Source organism: Oncorhynchus tshawytscha, linkage group LG05, assembly GCF_018296145.1.
Source record: "Oncorhynchus tshawytscha isolate Ot180627B linkage group LG05, Otsh_v2.0, whole genome shotgun sequence".
Classification (NCBI taxonomy): domain Eukaryota; kingdom Metazoa; phylum Chordata; class Actinopteri; order Salmoniformes; family Salmonidae; genus Oncorhynchus; species Oncorhynchus tshawytscha.
In genome coordinates this window covers 89,900,998-89,922,200 of record NC_056433.1, presented here as the reverse complement: position 1 = coordinate 89,922,200, position 21,203 = coordinate 89,900,998, and the positions used below count along the sequence as shown (strand labels likewise).

At 46.9% G+C, this 21,203-nt stretch overlaps 1 protein-coding gene across 1 annotated transcript in view; it reads right to left on the bottom strand.

The window, feature by feature from the left end:
• LOC112235789 (protein Jade-3-like) overlaps window positions 1–21,203 on the bottom strand; it is a 41,946-nt gene that overhangs the window by 20,250 nt on the left and 493 nt on the right. The window contains exons 2-7 of the mRNA XM_042322674.1: window positions 11,567–11,625; window positions 10,675–10,734; window positions 8,558–8,640; window positions 7,742–7,899; window positions 4,469–4,659; window positions 1,483–1,694 (exon numbers count right to left, since the gene is read on the bottom strand). Coding sequence (XP_042178608.1) covers window positions 1,483–1,694; window positions 4,469–4,659; window positions 7,742–7,899; window positions 8,558–8,640; window positions 10,675–10,723 — 693 coding nt within the window. The 5' untranslated portion in view covers window positions 10,724–10,734; window positions 11,567–11,625. The remainder of the gene's footprint in view (window positions 1–1,482; window positions 1,695–4,468; window positions 4,660–7,741; window positions 7,900–8,557; window positions 8,641–10,674; window positions 10,735–11,566; window positions 11,626–21,203) is intronic.

The following is a 21,203-nucleotide window of genomic DNA, read 5'->3' as shown; positions in this document are numbered from 1 at the left end:
ATTACAGCATATTGGATGACTGTCATTCATATTCCATTCACCCAGCTCAATTTAACAGTGATAGGCACTAGCTACTAGTGATAGCTACTACATGATACTCTAATATCCCCTATACCAATCATGAGGTTGCTACAACCTAGCATATGAATGAAAGTTTACAACGTAGATACACACAGGTTGAGAGACAAATTTGAGGTGTCAGACAGTCATACATTCAATAGCGCCTTGCACGCGCTTGCCTGCATCTAGCTGATCTTGGGAGTAAGCATTAGTCCAACAGCTAGGCCAAATTCAGGTATGTTTATCCCCATTTTGTTTGCTTCCGTTTAAGAAATGTTTCTCAACGGAATAGGCAGAATGAATACACCCCTGATCACACGTAAACACAGTTCACTTTCATAGCAGCCACGTTGTATTCCTTCTCGACCTCTACGCGCTCTCCTCCTCTCACCGTTTCCCTTCACTTGTAGACTTCAATGTACAACACATTAGCTGTCTGTGACCAGGTGAAAAATCCTTACCAAAAACTTTAAAATCATAACCGCTACACACAGCCTACATCGTTGTCACCATATTTGCTAAAGTAACGTCATAGTCAACATAGCTAATAGAACTAATGTGTTAAAAACCCGCTAAAATCATGCAGTACAGTGTACAGTCAGTTTAGTAGTTACACCGGCAGGCCCCGGAGGCAAAACATTTGTAAAAACAAAAGCTTTTTGAAGCAATGTATTTGTTCAAAACGGTTCAACTATTGTCTTCCTCTCTTTGAGTCAACTACTCACCACATTTTATGCACTGCAGTGCTAGCTAGCTGTAGCTTATGCTTTCAGTACTAGATTCATTCTCTGATCCTTTGATTGGGTGGACAACATGTCAGTTCATGCTGCAAGAGCTCTGATATGTTGGAGGACTTCCTCTGGAAGTTGTCAAGTCAATGTACCCAGAGGAGGACGGAAGCTAGCTGTCCTCCGGCTACACCATGGTGCTACCATACAGAGTGCTGTTGAAGACACTGTAGACTATTGCAAAACAGTGTGTTTTAAATCAATTATGTGGTGACGTGAATATATTTAGTATAGTTTTATCTAAAAATGACTTTAGATGACTATTTAAGCAATAAGGCCCAATGAGGTGTGGTATATGCCCAATATACCATGGCCCTTAGCCATGGTATATTGGCCATATACCACAAACCTCCAAGGTGCCTTATTGCTATTATAAACTGGTTACCAACATAATTAGAGCAGTAAAAATAAATGTTTTGTCATAACTGTGGTATACGGTCATAAAAATACAATAGAGTATATATAAATATACACACACAATAAATACAAATAACAAGGAATACTATGGCATAATAAGATCTATTATGGTTATATATATATATATATATATGCTGTCAGCCAATCAGCATTCAGGGACCACCCAGTTTATCATTAGTATTACATTTCTATAGTCATCAGGTGGTCAGGTTCCTACCTGATGAACACAGATGTTACATTTGTCACAGAAGACCATGTCGTTGCCTTCCTCGCTGTCGGGGGAGCGACACACGTCACAGATGACATCCTCGTCGTACTCGATGCCCAGCCCTTCTACCGTGTCGATGGCGTGGTTCATGTTGTCATGGCAGTGACGCTCCAATGCCTCCATGGTGCGCTCCATTGTCAGCTCGTCTACAGGCCCCTCCCCTGGGGAATGACGTAACGCAGTTAGACAAACAGACAGAGACAGAATAACAGTTGGCTCGTCCCCGGGACCCTCCCCTGAGAGACAGAATAACAGGCGTGAAGCCCGTCCCCCGGAAGCCCGTCCCCCGGAAGGCGGAGGCGTGAAGCCCGTCCCCCGGAAGGCGGAGGCGTGAAGCCCGTCCCCGGAAGGCGGAGGCGTGAAGCCCGTCCCCGGAAGGCGGAGGCGTGAAGCCCGTCCCCACGGAAGGCGGAGGCGTGAAGCCCGTCCCACGGAAGGCGGAGGCGTGAAGCCCGTCCCCCGGAAGGCGGAGGCGTGAAGCCCGTCCCACGGAAGGCGGAGGCGTGAAGCCCGTCCCCCGGAAGGCGGAGGCGTGAAGCCCGTCCCCTGCTTCCCAGTCGAAACAGTTCAAACACATATTATGATGAAACGTTGTAGCCTTCGTGACCTTCATTTTGGTGTCAAGCAGTTATTTTTTTTTACGGCTGTTTGAACAAATGTTTTCTTGAGGCCAGTTGAAGTTCGGGAGCTGAAGTCTATGCCCCTTGTCTATGATTGGTCAACAGTACTACTCCTAGTAGGTGTGGGCACTATGGATGGGTTTTCTTGAATTCATTGTTTGTCGTCATTCAAAAAGCAAATAGTAGTTTTCACTTGAAAAATACTTGACCAAATATCTTTAATGTAAAATAGAATGAATATGACCTCCTACGCAAAAAAGTCAAAACTCATACCTGATGTATTCATCTTAGATTCATTTGGACTATTGAGGAAGTAGTATATTGTCTGTGTTGCTGCTACGGCGTCTCAAGAGGGACAAACAGTAAAATTACCACTTTTTATCTTGTTATTCAAGCGAGGTCTTTTAAGGGAGTATGCGAACACAGACATTCGCGTCGCCTAGCAGAGTTCTGCTGGGAGCAAACCCGAATCTACGCAAGTAACCCATGTGTCCTAGCTCAGTAATATGTTCCTAACCCATGTGTCCTAGCTCAGCAATATGTTCCTAACCCATGTGTCCTAGCTCAGTAATATGTTCCTAACCCATGTGTCCTAGCTCAGTAATATGTTCCTAACCCATGTGTCCTAGCTCAGTAATATGTTCCTAACCCATGTGTCCTAGCTCTATACCCATGTGTCCTAGCTCAGCAATATGTTCCGTGTCCTAGCTCTTACCCATGTGTCCTAGCTCAGCAATATGTTCCGTACCCATGTGTCCTAGCTCTTACCCATGTGTCCTAGCTCTTACCCATGTGTCCTAGCTCTTACCCATGTGTCCTAGCTCTTACCCATGTGTCCTAGCTCAGCAATATATTCCTTACCCATGTGTCCTAGCTCAGCAATATATTCCTAACCCATGTGTCCTAGCTCAGCAATATGTTCCTTACCCATGTGTCCTAGCTCAGCAATATATTCCTAACCCATGTGTCCTAGCTCAGCAATATGTTCCTTACCCATGTGTCCTAGCTCAGCAATATGTTCCTTACCCATGTGTCCTAGCTCTTACCCATGTGTCCTAGCTCTTACCCATGTGTCCTAGCTCAGCAATATGTTCCTTACCCATGTGTCCTAGCTCTTACCCATGTGTCCTAGCTCAGCATTGTGTTCCTTACCCATGTGTCCTAGCTCTTACCCATGTGTCCTAGCTCAGCAATATATTCCTTACCCATGTGTCCTAGCTCAGCAATATATTCCTAACCCATGTGTCCTAGCTCAGCAATATGTTCCTTACCCATGTGTCCTAGCTCTATACCCATGTGTCCTAGCTCTTACCCATGTGTCCTAGCCTTACCCCCATGTGTCCTAGCTCTTACCCATGTGTCCTAGCTCTTACCCATGTGTCCTAGCTCTTACCCATGTGTCCTAGCTCTTACCCATGTGTCCTAGCTCAGCAATATGTTCCTTACCCATGTGTCCTAGCTCTTACCCATGTGTCCTAGCTCAGCCCATGTGTTCCTTACCCATGTGTCCTAGCTCTTACCCATGTGTCCTAGCTCTTACCCATGTGTCCTAGCTCTTACCCATGTGTCCTAGCTCAGTGTTGTGTTCCTTACCCATGTGTCCTAGCTCTTACCCATGTGTCCTAGCTCTTACCCATGTGACCTAGCTCTTACCCATGTGACCTAGCTCTTACCCATGTGACCTAGCTCTTACCCATGTGTCCTAGCTCTTACCCATGTGTCCTAGCTCTTACCCATGTGTCCTAGCTCTTACCCATGTGTCCTAGCTCTTACCCATGTGTCCTAGCTCAGTGTTGTGTTCCTTACCCATGTGTCCTAGCTCTTACCCATGTGTCCTAGCTCTTACCCATGTGTCCTAGCTCTTACCCATGTGTCCTAGCTCTTACCCATGTGTCCTAGCTCAGTGTTGTGTTCCTTACCCATGTGTCCTAGCTCTTACCCATGTGTCCTAGCTCTTACCCATGTGTCCTAGCTCAGTGTTGTGTTCCTTACCCATGTGTCCTAGCTCAGTGTTGTATTCCTTACCCATGTGTTCCAGCTCAGCGTTGTATTCCTTACCCATGTGTCCCAGCTCAGCGTTGTATTCCTTACCCATGTGTCCCAGCTCAGCGTTGAGTCCTTACCCATGTGTCCCAGCTCAGCATTGAGTCCTTACCCATGTGTCCCAGCTCAGCATTGAGTCCTTACCCATGTGTTCCAGCTCAGCGTTGAGTCCTTACCCATGTGTCCCAGCTCAGCATTGAGTCCTTACCCATGTGTCCCAGCTCAGCGTTGAGTCCTTACCCATGTGTCCCAGCTCAGCATTGAGTCCTTACCCATGTGTTCCAGCTCAGCGTTGAGTGCCTGCAGCCAGTAGAGGTCCATGTTATCCAGGTCATAAGAGCACATGGCCTCAGCCAGCTCCTTGATGTTAACGTAACCAGTCTCTGTAGAGGCCTGACTCCAGCATTGGATATACCTCTTCTGTAGGGTGAACACCGTCTCCTTAGGCTTCTCCGCTATGTTCCTACAGACACAAACAATTGTCAGGAATCACTGGCAGTTTGGGAAGTTTATTTTTTATATTTTACCTTTATTTAACGAGGCAAGTCAGTTAAGAACAAATTCTTATTTTCAATGACAGCCTAGGAACAGTGGGTTAACTGCCTGTTAAGGGGCAGAATGACAGATTTGTACCTTGTCAGCTTGGGGATTTGAACTTGCAACCTTCCGGTTACTAGTCCAATGCTCTAGCCACTAGGCTACCCTGCCGCCCCCAAGTCGTCTAGTACCCAGACAAACAGAGAACCAATAACACTCTACAATCATACCTATACACAGGTTGATAACGGCAGACCTGGACACTGAGAAGCACTGAAATTGGAACGCAGTGGCTGTACAGTAACATGCTCAGGCTCTGAGCTTCACAGCGCTGTATGGGTTTTGACTGACAGCTGTTCTGAACTAGAGCACGAGAAGTTCCCCCATCCATCCCGCTAATTGGGCAACTTTTGCACACTTTGAGTGAGGGAATTGCTGTAAATTACGAGGACTCTACGTATTTTGAAAAGATGAGACGTTGATGTTTATAATGAATACCGCTTTGATGTCATACAAGCAATCCAAACACACGTCCAAATGTGCACGTCACATTTCCATATAATAAAACTCATGTCATACAGTGTCAACGTTTATGATCCCTGTGTTTGATGTACAGTTACCCTGGCCTGTCCCGAACAGGATGACACGGCGTCGTACCCTGGCCTGTCCCGAACAGGATGACACGGCGTCGTACCCCTGGCCTGTCCCGACACGGCGTCGTACCCTTGGCCTGTCCCGACACGGCGTCGTACCCTTGGCCTGTCCCGAACAGGATGACACGGCGTCGTACCCTGGGCCTGTCCCGACACGGCGTCGTACCCTTGGCCTGTCCCGAACAGGATGACATGGCGTCGTACCCTGGGCCTGTCCCGACACGGCGTCGTACCCTTGGCCTGTCCCGAACAGGATGACACGGCGTCGTACCCTTGGCCTGTCCCGAACAGGATGACACGGCGTCGTACCCTTGGCCTGTCCCGAACAGGATGACACGCCGTCGTACCCTTGGCCTGTCCCGAACAGGATGACACGCCGTCGTACCCTTGGCCTGTCCCGAACAGGATGACACGCCGTCGTACCCTTGGCCTGTCCCGAACAGGATGACACGCCGTCGTACCCTTGGCCTGTCCCGAACAGGATGACACGCCGTCGTACCCTTGGCCTGTCCCGAACAGGATGACACGCCGTCGTACCCTTGGCCTGTCCCGAACAGGATGACACGGCGTCGTACCCTTGGCCTGTCCCGAACAGGATGACACGGCGTCGTAACCTTGGCCTGTCCCGAACAGGATGACACGGCGTCGTACCCTTGGCCTGTCCCGAACAGGATGACACGGCGTCGTACCCTTGGCCTGTCCCGAACAGGATGACACGGCGTCGTACCCTTGGCCTGTCCCGAACAGGATGACACGGCGTCGTACCCTTGGCCTGTCCCGAACAGGATGACACGGCGTCGTACCCTTGGCCTGTCCCGAACAGGATGACACGGCGTCGTACCCTTGGCCTGTCCCGAACAGGATGACACGGCGTCGTACCCTTGGCCTGTCCAGGATGACACGGCGTCGTACCCTTGGCCTGTCCCGAACAGGATGACACGGCGTCGTACCCTTGGCCTGTCCCGAACAGGATGACACGGCGTCGTACCCTTGGCCTGTCCCGAACAGGATGACACGGCGTCGTACCCTGGCCTGTCCTGAACAGGATGACACGGCGTCGTACCCTGGCCTGTCCCGAACAGGATGACACGGCGTCGTACCCTGGCCTGTCCTGAACAGGATGACACGGCGTCGTACCCTGGCCTGTCCTGAACAGGATGAGCCTGTGTGTGTATTGTGAAGAACATTTGGCGCTGACCACACATCAGAATGGAGTCATGCGTGCATTCCTATATACGCACCAAAATTACAACCTGCTTCTCTGAATTGCCTTGTGAATGCCTAAAACTGTAAGATAAAATACTATCATTTATCATTTATCTAGTCATGTTGGCAATCGAACAAGCTTTCAAATTATGCCCACATGACCCAGATTGCAATTTATAAGTAGACAATTTGTGGATTGTGTAAACAACAGTAGTTGTGTGTTTGCAGAGCTGTGTTCCAAACCAAACAGGCAGGGATGCAGGGCTGTGTTCCAAACCACTACAAGTGTGCTTACTCTAGTTCCTCAACTGCACAGCAAAAAAAATACTTTATAGCTGAAGAATATTTTTTTAATCATAAAAGTATATCGAAATTACTTAGGAGCTGTGGCCACTTGGAGACACCAGTCTGGAGAGGTGTGGCCACTTGGAGACACCAGTCAGACCTCTCACTCAAACCCACAGTCTGGAGAGGAGTGGCCACTTGGAGACACCAGTCAGACCTCTCACTCAAACCCACAGTCTGGAGAGGAGTGGCCACTTGGAGACACCAGTCAGACCTCTCACGTGGGAGGGTTACCTGATAGAGGCGTGTGGGAGGATTACCCGACGTGTGGGAGACACCAGTCAGACCCGATCACGTGTGGGAGGATTACCCGATAGAGGCGTGTGGGAGGATTACCCGATAGAGGCGTGTGGGAGGATTACCCGATAGAGGCGTGTGGGAGGATTACCCGATAGAGGCGTGTGGGAGGATTACCCGATAGAGGCGTGTGGGAGGATTACCCGATAGAGGCGTGTGGGAGGATTACCCGATAGAGGCGTGTGGGAGGATTACCCGATAGAGGCGTGTGGGAGGATTACCCGATAGAGGCGTGTGGGAGGATTACCCGATAGAGGCGTGTGGGAGGATTACCCGATAGAGGCGTGTGGGAGGATTACCCGATAGAGGCGTGTGGGAGGATTACCCGATAGAGGCGTGTGGGAGGATTACCCGATAGAGGCGTGTGGGAGAATTACCCGATAGAGGCGTGTGGGAGAATTACCCGATAGAGGCGTGTGGGAGGATTACCCGATAGAGGCGTGTGGGAGGATTACCCGATAGAGGCGTGTGGGAGGATTACCCGATAGAGGCGTGTGGGAGGGTTACCTGATAGAGGCGTGTGGGATGGTTTCAGGGAAGGCGGGCACCTGCACCCCCTTCTCCCACTCCTGTCTCCAGGTGTCCCCCAGCAGGTAATAGTCTTCAGGGGAGACATGGTGAGAGTCTGGCAGCTTCATGGCACTGATCAGGTCTTTCCTGAACACCTAGGGAGGAGGAGAGGGGGTATCAACAGGCTGACAGAGACATTTTACCCTAGGGAGGGAGGAGAGGGGTATCAACAGGCTGACAGAGATTCTACCCTAAGGAGGGAGGAGAGGGGTATCAACAGGCTGACAGAGATTCTACCCTAAGGAGGGAGGAGAGGGGTATCAACAGGCTGACAGACATTCTACCCTAGGGAGGGAGGAAAGGGGGTATCAACAGGCTGACAGAGACATTCTACCCTAGGGAGGGAGGAGAGGGGTATCAACAGGCTGACAGACATTCTACCCTAGGGAGGGAGGAAAGGGGGTATCAACAGGCTGACAGAGACATTCTACCCTAGGGAGAGAGGAGAGGGGTATCAACAGGCTGACAGACATTCTACCCTAGGGAGAGAGGAGAGGGGTATCAACAGGCTGACAGACATTCTACCCTAGGAAGAGAGGAGAGGGGTATCAACAGGCTGACAGAGACATTCTACCCTAGGGAGGGAGGAGAGGGGTATCAAAGCAAGCTGCAGCTTTCTGACCATGTGTCCAAAATGGCCCCCTATTACCTAAACAGTGCACTACTATTGACCAGAGCCCTGTGGAGTTGTCATCAGGGAACAACCTGAGAACCAGCCTATAGACAGGAAACAGTGTCCTTCTCTTACTGTACCTCTGCTGGTTTCTTGGGCATGGGAGCAGGGGTTCCAGGTTTGCTTCCATACTTGTTGGAGGAGCAGAATGAGGTGGAAGGACCTGGAGGAAAAGGGGTTGAGAGAGGAACAGGGCGTACAAGCCAGGGTTGGGCTCAATTCTAATTGGAGGCAGTCATTTCAGGAAGTAAACTAAAATTACAATTCAATCGAAAAAAATGTCCTTTATTTTCAATGGCTTTTCAATAAACTGAAATGTAGTAGCTATTTATTTCAAACATTTTAAATCTTCCTGAATTGACTGGCTTCATTTCAAATTGAGCCAACCCTGGTACAGGTTTTAAATCTTCCTGAATTGACTGGCTTCATTTCAAATTGAACCAACCCTGGTACAGGTTTTAAATCTTCCTGAATTGACTGGCTTCATTTCAAATTGAGCCAACCCTGATACAGGTTTTAAATCTTCCTGAATTGACTGGCTTCATTTCAAATTGAACCAACCCCGGTACAGGTTTTAAATCTTCCTGAATTGACTGGCTTCATTTCAAATTGAGCCAACCCTGGTACACGTTCGACCTGTTTTTCTTTGTCAAGATGAAAATGCAAAACATCCAACAAACACTTCGGAAAGAATTCAGACCCCTTGACTTTTTTTCCAGATTTTGTTAAATTACAGTCATTTTCTAAAATTAATATGTACCCCCCCAATCTACACACAATACCCCATAATGTCAAAACAAAAACAGGTTTTTAGAAATTGTTGCTAATTTATCAAATAAAATCAAAGGAAATATCATATTTACATTAGTATTCAGACCCTTTACTCAGTACTTTGTTGAAGCACCTTTAGCAGCGATTACAGCCTCCAGTCTTCATGGGTATGAAGGTAACTTGGCACACCTGTATTTGGGGAGTTTCTCCCATTCTTCTCTGCAGATCCAAGCTCTGTCAGGCTGGATGGGGAGCGTTGCTGCACAGCTATTTTCAGGTCTCTCCAGAGATGTTTGAGCGGGTTCAAGTCCGGGCTCTGGATGGGCCACTCAAGGACATTCAGATACTTGTCCCGAAGCCCCTCCTGCGTTGTCTTTGATGTGTGCTTCGGGTCGTTGTCCTGTTAGAAGGTGAACCTTCGCCCCCAGTCTCAGGTCTTAAGCGCTCTGGAGCAAGTTTTTATCAAGGATCTCTGTGTACTTTGCTCCGTTCATCTTTCCCTTGATCCTGACTAGTCTCCCAGTCCCTGAAAAACATCCCCATAGCATGCTGCTGCCACCACCATGCTTCACTGTAGGGATTGTGCCAGGTTTCCTCCAGACGTGACACTTGGCCTTCTGGCCAAAGATTTCAATCTTGGTTTCATCAGACCAGAGAATATTTTTTCTCATGGTCTGAAAGTCTTTAGGTGCCTTTTGGCAAACTCAGAGTGGGCTGTCATGTGCCTTTTACTGAGGAGTGGCTTCCGTCCAGCCACTCTACCATAAAGGCCTGATTGGTGGAGTGCTGCAGAGATGGGAGAACCTTCCAGAAGGATAACCATCTCCACAGAGGAACTCTGACAGCGCTCCAGAGTGACCATCGGGTTCTTGGTCACCTCCCTGACCAAGGTCCTTCTCCCGATTGCTCAGTTTGGCCGGGCGGCCAGCTCTAGGAAGTGTCTTGGTGGTTCCAAACTACTTCCATTTGGAGGCCACTGTGTTCTTGGGGACCTTCAATGCTGCAGAAATGTTTTGTTGCCCAGATCTGGTCCATCGACACAATCCTCTCTGAGCACTACGGACAATTCTTTCGACCTCATGGCTTGGTTCTTGCTCTGACATGCACTGTCAACTGTGGGACCTTATATAGACAGGTGTGTGCCTTTCCAAACCATGTCCAATCAATTGAATTTACTACAGGTGGAGTCCAATCAAAATGTCAAAAAAGTTGGTTCGCTCTTTTTTATTATGGGGTGGTGTGTGTAGATTGTATTAAATAACATTTCCTCAGCATTTTTGAATAAGGCTGTAACATAACAAAATGTGGAAACAGTCCAGGGGTCTTAATGCTTTCCGAAGGCACTGTGTACTAGGTATAAAAAATATATTAAAAAACAATCACATGTCGTTTTAAGTCATGAAGTTTATGCAGAAAGTGAACTCACTCTCATTGTCAGAACTGTCACTGCTGCTTGAAGACCTGAGCCGTTTCATCCTGACGTATCCTACAGGGAGAGAGGCATGAGAAGAGGCACGAGAAGAGGCACGAGAAGAGGCACGAGAAGCTGAGCAATGAGACGTAGAATAAACTATATATGAGCCCAACAGGAGACTAAAGAACTTCCATCCTATCCAATAACATCGTTCATACCATCTTCTTTATATCTGGAAGCTGTAAGGGGTAAGGGGTGATAAATTTGACTTGTTTTTCTGAAAGCCCAGAAAAACAAAGTGCTCTGTCAAAAGGCTGTAAACTATGTCAGATCGAGGTTTTTGTCAGAACCTAGAGAGATTTTCAATGCCCTCCGTTTGTGATGAACATGAATTAGTGGGCTTTAATTGGATGTTCAGTCAAATGCTCCTCTGTTCATTTTGTCAAAATAAACATTTTAATTTCAGAAAGAAGGTCTCTTGTGTTTCTTTAGATAGCTGCAGCACTCACCCTTAAATGACATCCTGTATACTTTAATCACTTTACCAATATGTTATTGAGCTCATTTCTGGGTGTGGAAATTATATTTTAGATGGGTATTTTGTTTTGTTTTAAAAAAGGTCACCAGAACCTTTTCAAACCGTAAACATGTTTTTTTGTGGGGGGGTCCTCGGAAACACCCCAAAACAGGGGGACCCCCCAACGGCTAACACATTTTCCAGAGGACACACTGGGGCCAGTTATCTACAAAATTCTATATTTTGGGAGAGGGCAGAAAACAGTTTTCAACCAGCGATTGAGTTGTGTAAGTCTGCTGTAGAGCTCACCACTCCCCCTAACTGGGAGGGGGACAGAGACAAGTACTTGATGCTGACACATCAGCAAGCAGCACGGAGACAACTCACCATAAATGTCCTGTCACAAAGTCTTCCTCTGGTGCACTCCAACCAACCTCCTCTCATCCCTGTAGACAGATTACAACAGCTCATGTCATTATGAGTCCATAGCTGTGGGTAGGAGAACCCAGTCATTAGCTGTGGGTAGGAGAACCCAGTCAATAGCTGTGGGTAGGAGAACCCAGTCAATAGCTGTGGGTAGGAGAACCCAGTCAATAGCTGTGGGTAGGAGAACCCAGTCAATAGCTGTGGGTAGGCGAACCCTGTCAACAGCTGTGGGTAGGAGAACCCTGTCAATAGCTGTGGGTAGGAGAACCCAGTCAACAGCTGTGGGTAGGCGAACCCTGTCAACAGCTGTGGGTAGGCGAACCCTGTCAACAGCTGTGGGTAGGCAAACCCTGTCAATAGCAGTGGGTAGGCGAACCCTGTCAATAGCAGTGGGTAGGAGAACCCAGTCAATAGCAGTGGGTAGGAGAACCCAGTCAATAGCAGTGGGTAGGAGAACCCAGTCAATAGCTGTGGGTAGGAGAACCCAGTCAATAGCTGTGGGTAGGAGAACCCAGTCAATAGCTGTGGGTAGGAGAACCCAGTCAATAGCTGTGGGTAGGAGAACCCAGTCAATAGCTGTGGGTAGGAGAACCCAGTCAATATCTGTGGGTAGGAGAACCCAGTCAATAGCTGTGGGTAGGAGAACCCAGTCAATAGCTGTGGGTAGGCGAACCCTGTCAATAGCTGTGGGTAGGGGAACCCAGTCAATAGCTGTGGGTAGGAGAACCCAGTCAACAGCTGTGGGTAGGAGAACCCTGTCAATAGTTGTGGGTAGGAGAACCCTGTCAATAGCTGTGGGTAAGGGGCTGGAACAATTAGACAATATGATCCTGCTGGTAGGGGGCTGGAACCACTAGACAATATGATCCATCTGGAACCACTAAACAATATGATCCTGCTGGTAGGGGAATGGAACCACTAGACAATATGATCCATCTGGTATTGTACATCAACACGAGAAACACTATTATGCTGTAACACTATCTATTGCCAAAGACATTGCAGTTCATTGCCAAAGACATTGCAGTTCATTGCCAAAGACATTGCTCAAACTGTTAGTTGAGTGTTCATACTATAGTTATTTCATGAACTTGAATAACACAGGACTCACCATTGGTGAAAGTGCAACTTGAAATCACTGACTAGTCTGCTGTTATACCCCTGATACCTGACTAACAAACCCCTGTAATAAGGTCTACTGTAACACCCCTAGTCCCCCTGACCATGTTACTAACCCTAGTACCCCTGAACATCTTACTAACCCCTGTAATATGGTCTACTGTAACACCCCCAGTCCCCCTGACCATGTTACTAACCCTAGTCCCCCTGACCATGTTACTAACCCCTGTAATAGTCTACTGTAACACCCCTCGTCCCCCTGACCATGTTACTAACCCCTTGTAATATGGTCTACTATAACACCCTAGTCCCCCTGACCATGTTACTAACCCCTGTAATATGGTCTACTGTAACACCTAGTCCCCTGACCATGTTACTAACCCCTGTAATATGGTGTACTGTAACACCCCTAGTCCCCCTGACCATGTTACTAACCCCTGTAATATGGTCTACAGTAACACCCTAGTCCCCCTGACCATGTTACTAACCCCTGTAATATGGTCTACTGTAACACCCCTAGTCCCGCTGACCATGTTACTAACGCCTGTAATATGGTCTACTGTAACACACCTAGTCCCCCTGACCATGTTACTAACCCTAGTACCCCTGACCATGTTACTAACCCCTGTAATATGGTCTACTGTAACACCCCTAGTCCCCCTGACCATGTTACTAACCCCTGTAATATGGTCTACTGTAACACCCCTAGTCCCCTGACCATGTTACTAACCCTAGTCCGCCTGACCATGTTACTAACCCCTGTAATATGGTCTACTGGAACACCCTAGTCCCCTGACCATGTTACTAACCCTAGTACCCCTGAACATGTTACTAACCCCTGTAATATGGTCTACTGTAACACCCCTAGTCCCCCTGACCATGTTACTAACACCTGTAATATGGTCTACTGTAACACCCTAGTCCCCCTGACCATGTTACTAACCCTAGTACCCCTGAACATGTTACTAACCCCTGTAATATGGTCTACTGTAACACCCCTAGTACCCCTGACCATGTTACTAACACTAGTCCCCCTGACCATGTTACTAACCCCTGTAATATGATCTACTGTAACAACCCTAGTCCCCCTGACCATGTTACTAACCCTAGTCCCCTGACCATGTTACTAACCCCTGTAATATGGTCTACTGTAACACCCTAGTCCCCTGACCATGTTACTAATGCCTGTAGTATGGTCTACTGTAACACCCCTAGTCCCCCTGACCATGTTACTAACCCTAGTCCCCCTGACCATGTTACTAACCCCTGTAATATGGTCTACTGTAACACCCCTAGTCCCCCTGACCATGTTACTAACCCCTGTAATATGGTCTACTGTAACACCCCTTGTCCCCTGACCATGTTACTAACCCTAGTACCCCTGAACATGTTACTAACCCCTTGTAATATGGTCTACTGTAACACCCCTTGTCCCCCTGACCATGTTACTAAACCCCTGTAATATGGTGTACTGTAACACCCCTAGTCCCCCAACCATGTTACTAACCCCTGTAATATGGTCTACTGTAACATCCCTAGTCCACCTGACCATGTTACTAACCCCTGTAATATGGTCTACTGTAACACACCTAGTCCCCCCCATAGTCCCGAACCCCTATGGTCTGTAACACACCCAGTCTAGTCCCCCTGACCATGTTACTAACCCCTGTAATATGATCCTAGTCCCCCTGACCATGACCATGTTACTAACCCCTGTAATATGGTCTACTGTAACACCCCTAGTCCCCCAGACCATGTTACTAACCCCTGTAATATGGTCTACTGTAACTAACCCCTAGTCCCCCTGACCATGTTACTAACCCCTGTAATATGGTCCTGTAACACCCCTAGTCCCCCTGACCATGTTACTAACCCCTGTTATGGTCTACTGTACCCCCTAGTCCCCCTGACCATGTTACTAACCCCTGTAATATGGTCTACTGTAACCCCCCTGACCATGTTACTAACCCCTGTAATATGGTCTACTGTAACACCCCCCCTGAGTCCCCTAGTACCCCTGACCATGTTACTAACCCCTGTAATATGGTCTACTGTAACTCCCTAGTCCCCCTGACCATGTTACTAACCCCTGTAATATGGTCTACTGTAACACCCCTAGTCCCCCTGACCATGTTACTAACCCCTGTAATATGGTCTACTGTAACACCCCTAGTCCCCCTGACCATGTTACTAACCCTAGTACCCCTGACCATGTTACTAACCCCTGTAATATGGTCTACTGGAACACACCTAGTCCCCCTGACCATGTTACTAACCCCTGTAATATGGTCTACTGTAACACCCCTAGTCCCCCTGACCATGTTACTAACACTGCTACTGACACGTCCTATTTGGAGACACTGCTACTGACACGTCCTATTTGGAGATACTGCTGACAATGGAAGTGGTGGGGGGCGTGTCTAATGGCATGCTATTCCCTATATAGTGCACAACTTTTGACCAAAGCCCTATTCCCTACATAGTGCACTACTATAGACCAGAGCCCTATTCCCTATATAGTGCACTACTTTAGACCAGAGCCCTATTCCCTACATAGTACACTACTATAGACCAGAGCCCTTTTCCCTATATAGTGCACTACTATAGACCAGAGCCCTATTCCCTATATAGTGCACTATTTTAGACCAGAGCCCTATTCCCTATATAGTGCACTACTATAGACCAGAGCCCTATTCCCTATATAGTGCACTACTATAGACCAGAGCCCTATTCCCTATATAGTGCACTACTTTAGACCAGAGCCCTATTGCACTACTATAGACCAGAGCCCTATATAGTGCACTACTTTAGACCAGAGCCCTATTCCCTAAATAGTGCACTACTATAGACCAGAGCCCTATATAGTGCACTACTATAGACCAGAGCCCTATTCCCTATATAGTACACTACTATAAACCAGAGCCCTATTACCTATATAGTACACTACTATAAACCAGAGCCCTATTCCCTATATAGTGGTCCTACTTTAGACCAAAGCCCTATGGCTTTTTACCAGCCAAAATATTTTTGCCCCATTATCACATCAACCCCCTCCCCAGATGAGCATGCTTTGTAATGTTTCTAAAACAGGAAATGTATTAGTAAGAAGTAATGTGGTATACTGCTCAATTTAATGTGACCAGAGTCTTTTAATCAAAATATCAGAGACAAAATGTTCAGCTGCCCCTTTAAGGGCGGGAGGTTACCGTGGTAATGGTGTCACATGTCTGAGATGTTGGACGTGTAGTAGACAGCCACTCTGCTATCAGTTGAAGCTGCAGAACCAAACTAACATTGAACAACAACCTAGCTTGTGGACGAAACCGTGTACAAAGCCAAGAAATACAGGACAAAGTCCCATTTTGCTGACTGGACTAAATCACACCAACTTCCATGTCTGTGGCAGTGCCCTCAAATATTAATCTATCAGCACGAAAACTGACAATTCAGCCACTTTATAACCTGTTAATATGCTGTAAGATGTGACACGGATGTTTTAGAGTTGTTGCTTCTCATTTGTGTCATGTTGAAGTTTCTGTATTGCCCTCATCTACAGCATAACTACAATTTCCAGAACAACCGATAATCGTCCAACCCGACCTATCGGGTCGATATTGGCCTTTTCTAGTCTATTGGCTGTCCACTATGCCAATAGTCCCTATACATAGAAACACTGCTGCTATGCCACGAGCACTGTACAATGCTGAGGAATGTCTAGCTGGTCAAATCAGCATCTAGCTCATTCTCTAACAGAAAGGTAAGGTATTGAGAGGTGGATGAATTGACAGTGACCAAATATTAGTTTTGTTAAATCACTAATAATAAGGCTCGTGTGGACGTGTCCGGACATGCATGTAATTAGCAAGCTCGCTAGCTAAGCAGACAGCCATGTGACCTGTAAACAAAGATTAAAAAGTAACTCTGATGTAATAATAATACATATTGAATGCATTAACAGAAATGACAGAAACCAACAAACGTTGTAGATTCAAAAATATGGGAATGAACAGTAAAATGTAATAGCTGGTGATACTCTGTGCCGTCCCCACGGCCTCCCTTAGTGGTGATACTCTGTGCCGTCCCCACGGCCTCCCTTAGTGGTGATACTCTGTGCCGTCCCCACGGCCTCCTTAGTGGTGATACTCTGTGCCGTCCCCACGGCCTCCCTTAGTGGTGATACTCTGTGCCTTCCCCACGGCCTCCCTTAGTGGTGATACTCTGTGCCTTCCCCACGGCCTCCCTTAGTGGTGATACTCTGTGCCTTCCCCACGGCCTCCCTTAGTGGTGATACTCTGTGCCGTCCCCACGGCCTCCCTTAGTGGTGATACTCTGTGCCGTCCCCACGGCCTCCCTTAGTGGTGATACCTTCCCCCCACGGCCTCCCTTAGTGGTGATACTCTGTGCCGTCCCCACGGCCTCCCTTAGTGGTGATACTCTGTGCCGTCCCCACGGCCTCCCTTAGTGGTGATACTCTGTGCCGTCCCCACGGCCTCCCTTAGTGGTGATACTCTGTGCCTCCCCACGGCCTCCCTTAGTGGTGATACTCTGTGCCTTCCCCACGGCCTCCCTTAGTGGTGATACTCTGTGCCGTCCCCACGGCCTCCCTTAGTGGTGATACTCACCAGCTGGGAATATTGAAGACTCATGTTTGATTTGATATGTTAAAAGGAACCACCAGCTTTCATATGTTCTCATGTTCTGAGCAAGGAACTTAAACGTTAGCTTTCTTACATGGCAAATATTGCACTTTTACTTTCTTCTCCAACACTTTATTTTTGCCTTATTTAAACCAAATTGAACATGTTTCATTATTTATTTGAGGCTAAATTGATTTTATTGATGTATTATATTAAGTTAAGTGTTCATTCAGTATTGTTGTAATTGTCATTATAACAAATAATAAATATTTTAAAATCAGCCGATTGATCGGTATCTGCTGTTTTTGGGTCCTCCAATAATCGGTATCGGCGTTGAAAAACCTAATCGGTCGACCTCTGGTAGGTAGAGTTAATAAAGTGACTATGCATAGATAATAACAGAGAGCAGCAGCGTGGAAGAGGGGGGAGAGGGGCAATGCAAATAGTCTGGGTAGCCATCTGACTAGATGTTCAGGAGTCTTATGACTTGGGGGTAGAAGCCGTTTAGAAGCCTCTTGGACCTAGACTTGGCGCTCCGGTACCGCTTGCCATGCAGTAGCAGAGAGAACAGTCAATGACTGGGGTTGCTGGAGTCTGACCATTTTTTGGGCCTTCCTCTGACACTGCCTGGTATAGAGGTCCTGGCAGAAAGCTTGGCCCCAGTGATGTACTGGACCATATGCACTCCCCTCTGTAGTGCCTTGCGGTCGGAGGCCCGAGCAGTTGCCATACTAAGCAACCAGGCATCCCGTCCACAATCAACTTAGAAATGTTATCTCCATTCCAAAAGACTGAAACAGGTTTCAAATACTTGTGTTGCTCCAAATCTTAATAACCTGGTCACTTCAAATGATATGCCTTGGCTAACGAAGATTAAAGAGGACCTGATTAACTGGTCACCCTAGCAAACTCTTTTTGGCAGGATGAATATCCTTCATCGGCTAAATGATCCCCTGCCATCTATCGCAGTCCTTTTGCCAGAAAATGAATGCCAATCTAAATATATCTGGAACAATAAGAAACCTATTAACCTAAGGATTTAGCAGGGATCTCTTTGCCAAAACCACAACTATATTACTGGTCTGCACATGATTAGTTGGTGCCTAGACAGACACCACACAATTTAGGTTGGGATTGAACCAATAGCATGTCACCCAAAGCACATGACCTTCCTTACCATGTATGTTAATAGCATTGAAAAGATCCCGACCTTATCTGACAATTGTAACAGTACATAATACACTCTTAGCTTGGAAACATGCAAAGAGGTACCTGCAGATTCCAGACGATGTATCACTCTGGTCACCGTTTGCCCTTAATCAAGATTCCCCCCCCAAATAAGGAGTATTGGACTTCTGGACTAGAAGAAGAAGATGATTGCTGACCTTAAGCCTTTATTTACTCAGGACACTCTTAAATCGTTCCAACAGATAAAAACTGAGATTGATTTTTTTTACCTACATCTTAGACACTTCATAGGAGTCAATTAACTACGTTTTCAAATGACTGAAGATTTTTTTTAAATCTATTTACGAATCCTACTGTTCGGAGAGGTTTAATCTCCGACATATATTCTATTTGACAGAAGTTCCTCATCTTATGCTGCGTTGAAACCTGTTTGGGAGAGAGACATTGGACATGGGTGAGGAAGAATGGGCTTCTATATGCCAACGGGTCTACCCCAAATGCAACTCCATAAGCAAACAACTCCATTTCTTCATAGAACCTACTTTACACCGGTTTGTCTTCACTCTACTTTGATTGTAACATTGTGCTTGACCCTGATTCTGAACATCTGCTCAATAACCTTGTAAACTTAGCCCCAAAAAATCATATTGTTACTAAGGTCCACACCTGAAGTACCATCTGCGAGAAAGTGGCTTTCAAGCTTCCGCTATTCTACCCCTATTAAAAATTTAAAAAACTAATTTAAAGGAACTCTAGAAAAGTAAATTCTGTTCGTAGCTGTATACCATTAGTAGGGCCAGGATGATACCAATAATCACAATATTTTTTCCATGGCAAAAATGAAAACATGAAGCAATTCAAACTCCTTGGTCCTTTAAAAACCTGCTGTATGTAAAATATTGTGTGCTATAGCTTGGAAATAAATACCCGTGACTCGATGACAACATAATGACGTTTGTTTACAACATTAGTGAGGTTTTCCTAAAGAAGTTCAATCCACTTAACGTTTTGTTTCCTCCAGAATTCCTCTGACACTACTTCCACAGACAGAACAATGAGCCAGATATTTCACCGGATGTATAAATTTGAGGCATCAGGTTGGCGTTCACACTCACTACCAAATATGGTGATGAGAGGAAGTCCAGTGACCGGCAGTGGGAGAAGATTGAGCAAGATGGCCGTTATGCTACACATTTCCTCATAGATTAAACATTTGATCTCCATACAGTTTTCGGTTTCCAAAACTAGAAACTGTAACAAACGGAGTGGACTGGATGTTGTAGACTTTACCCTATGTCAAAGTTTTTAAAAGTGACATTGTTTAGAAGGAAAGCCAGGGCAAACAGAAGTATTACACAGGCTCACTTCAAAGTAGGTGTTCCCTAACGGAAATATGCAAACCAATGCTAGAAAGCGCCAATAGGATCTCACTAGCTCCTGCTTGGCTCTGCCTACATCCGTGCTTGTTCTTCCCGATATCATTCATTTACTCCAATTGGAAACGACAAGTTATGGTCTATATTGGGTTTGTTATAAATATATTTGCTACTCCAGTTCCACAGATTAACTACGCTCATTTACGAAAAAGGAAAGTTATTTTCATGAGAATAAAGTGCATGAAATCATTGTGTTTTGTTCTTATAACTATGGCAGGACGCGTTGTCTAACTTACTACGTTATTCACCATCAACTAACAAGTCTAAGCATAGGCTAACCCAATTTGATATATAACTAGCTAACAGTAATATGGAATTCCAGTATGTAAATAAGAAGACAAATCTACTATCCTACATTTACCTCCACAAATGACCAGTTTCCTGAAGCTAAATCAACAGACCCCGGCCCCTGTCACTCAAAATATAGATTCTGTAAAACCATGCATATTGCTAGACCAAAACTACAAACCACACACATCCAGACCGGGACAAACCACACACATCCAGACCGGGACAAACCACACACATCCAGACCGGGACAAACCACACACATCCAGACCGGGACAAACCACACACACCAGACCACAACCACACACATCCAACCACACACATCCAGACTGGGACAAACCACACACATCCAGACAAACCACACACATCCAGACCGGGACAAACCACACACATCCAGGACAAACCACACACATCCAGACTGGGACAAACCACACACATCCAGACTGGGACAAACCACACACATCCAGACAAACCACACACATGGGGACCCACACACATCCAGGGACAAACCACACACATCCAGACTGGGACAAACCACACACATCCAGACCGGGACAAACCACACACATCCAGACCGGGACAAACCACACACATCCAGACCGGGACAAACCACACACATCCAGACCGGGACAAACCACACACATCCAGACTGGGACAAACCACACACATCCAGACCACACACATCCAGACCGGACAAACCACACACATCCAGACCGGGACAAACCACACACATCCAGACTGGGACAAACCACACACATCCAGACTGGGACAAACCACACACATCCAGACCGGGACAAACCACACACATCCAGACCGGGACAAAGCACACACATCCAGACCGGGACAAACCACTGGCGGCCCTAGCGCCAAGCTCAGGCCTCGCTTCATGACGTGGACTACAGCACCGCGGTGGCTGAAATCAAACGGCGC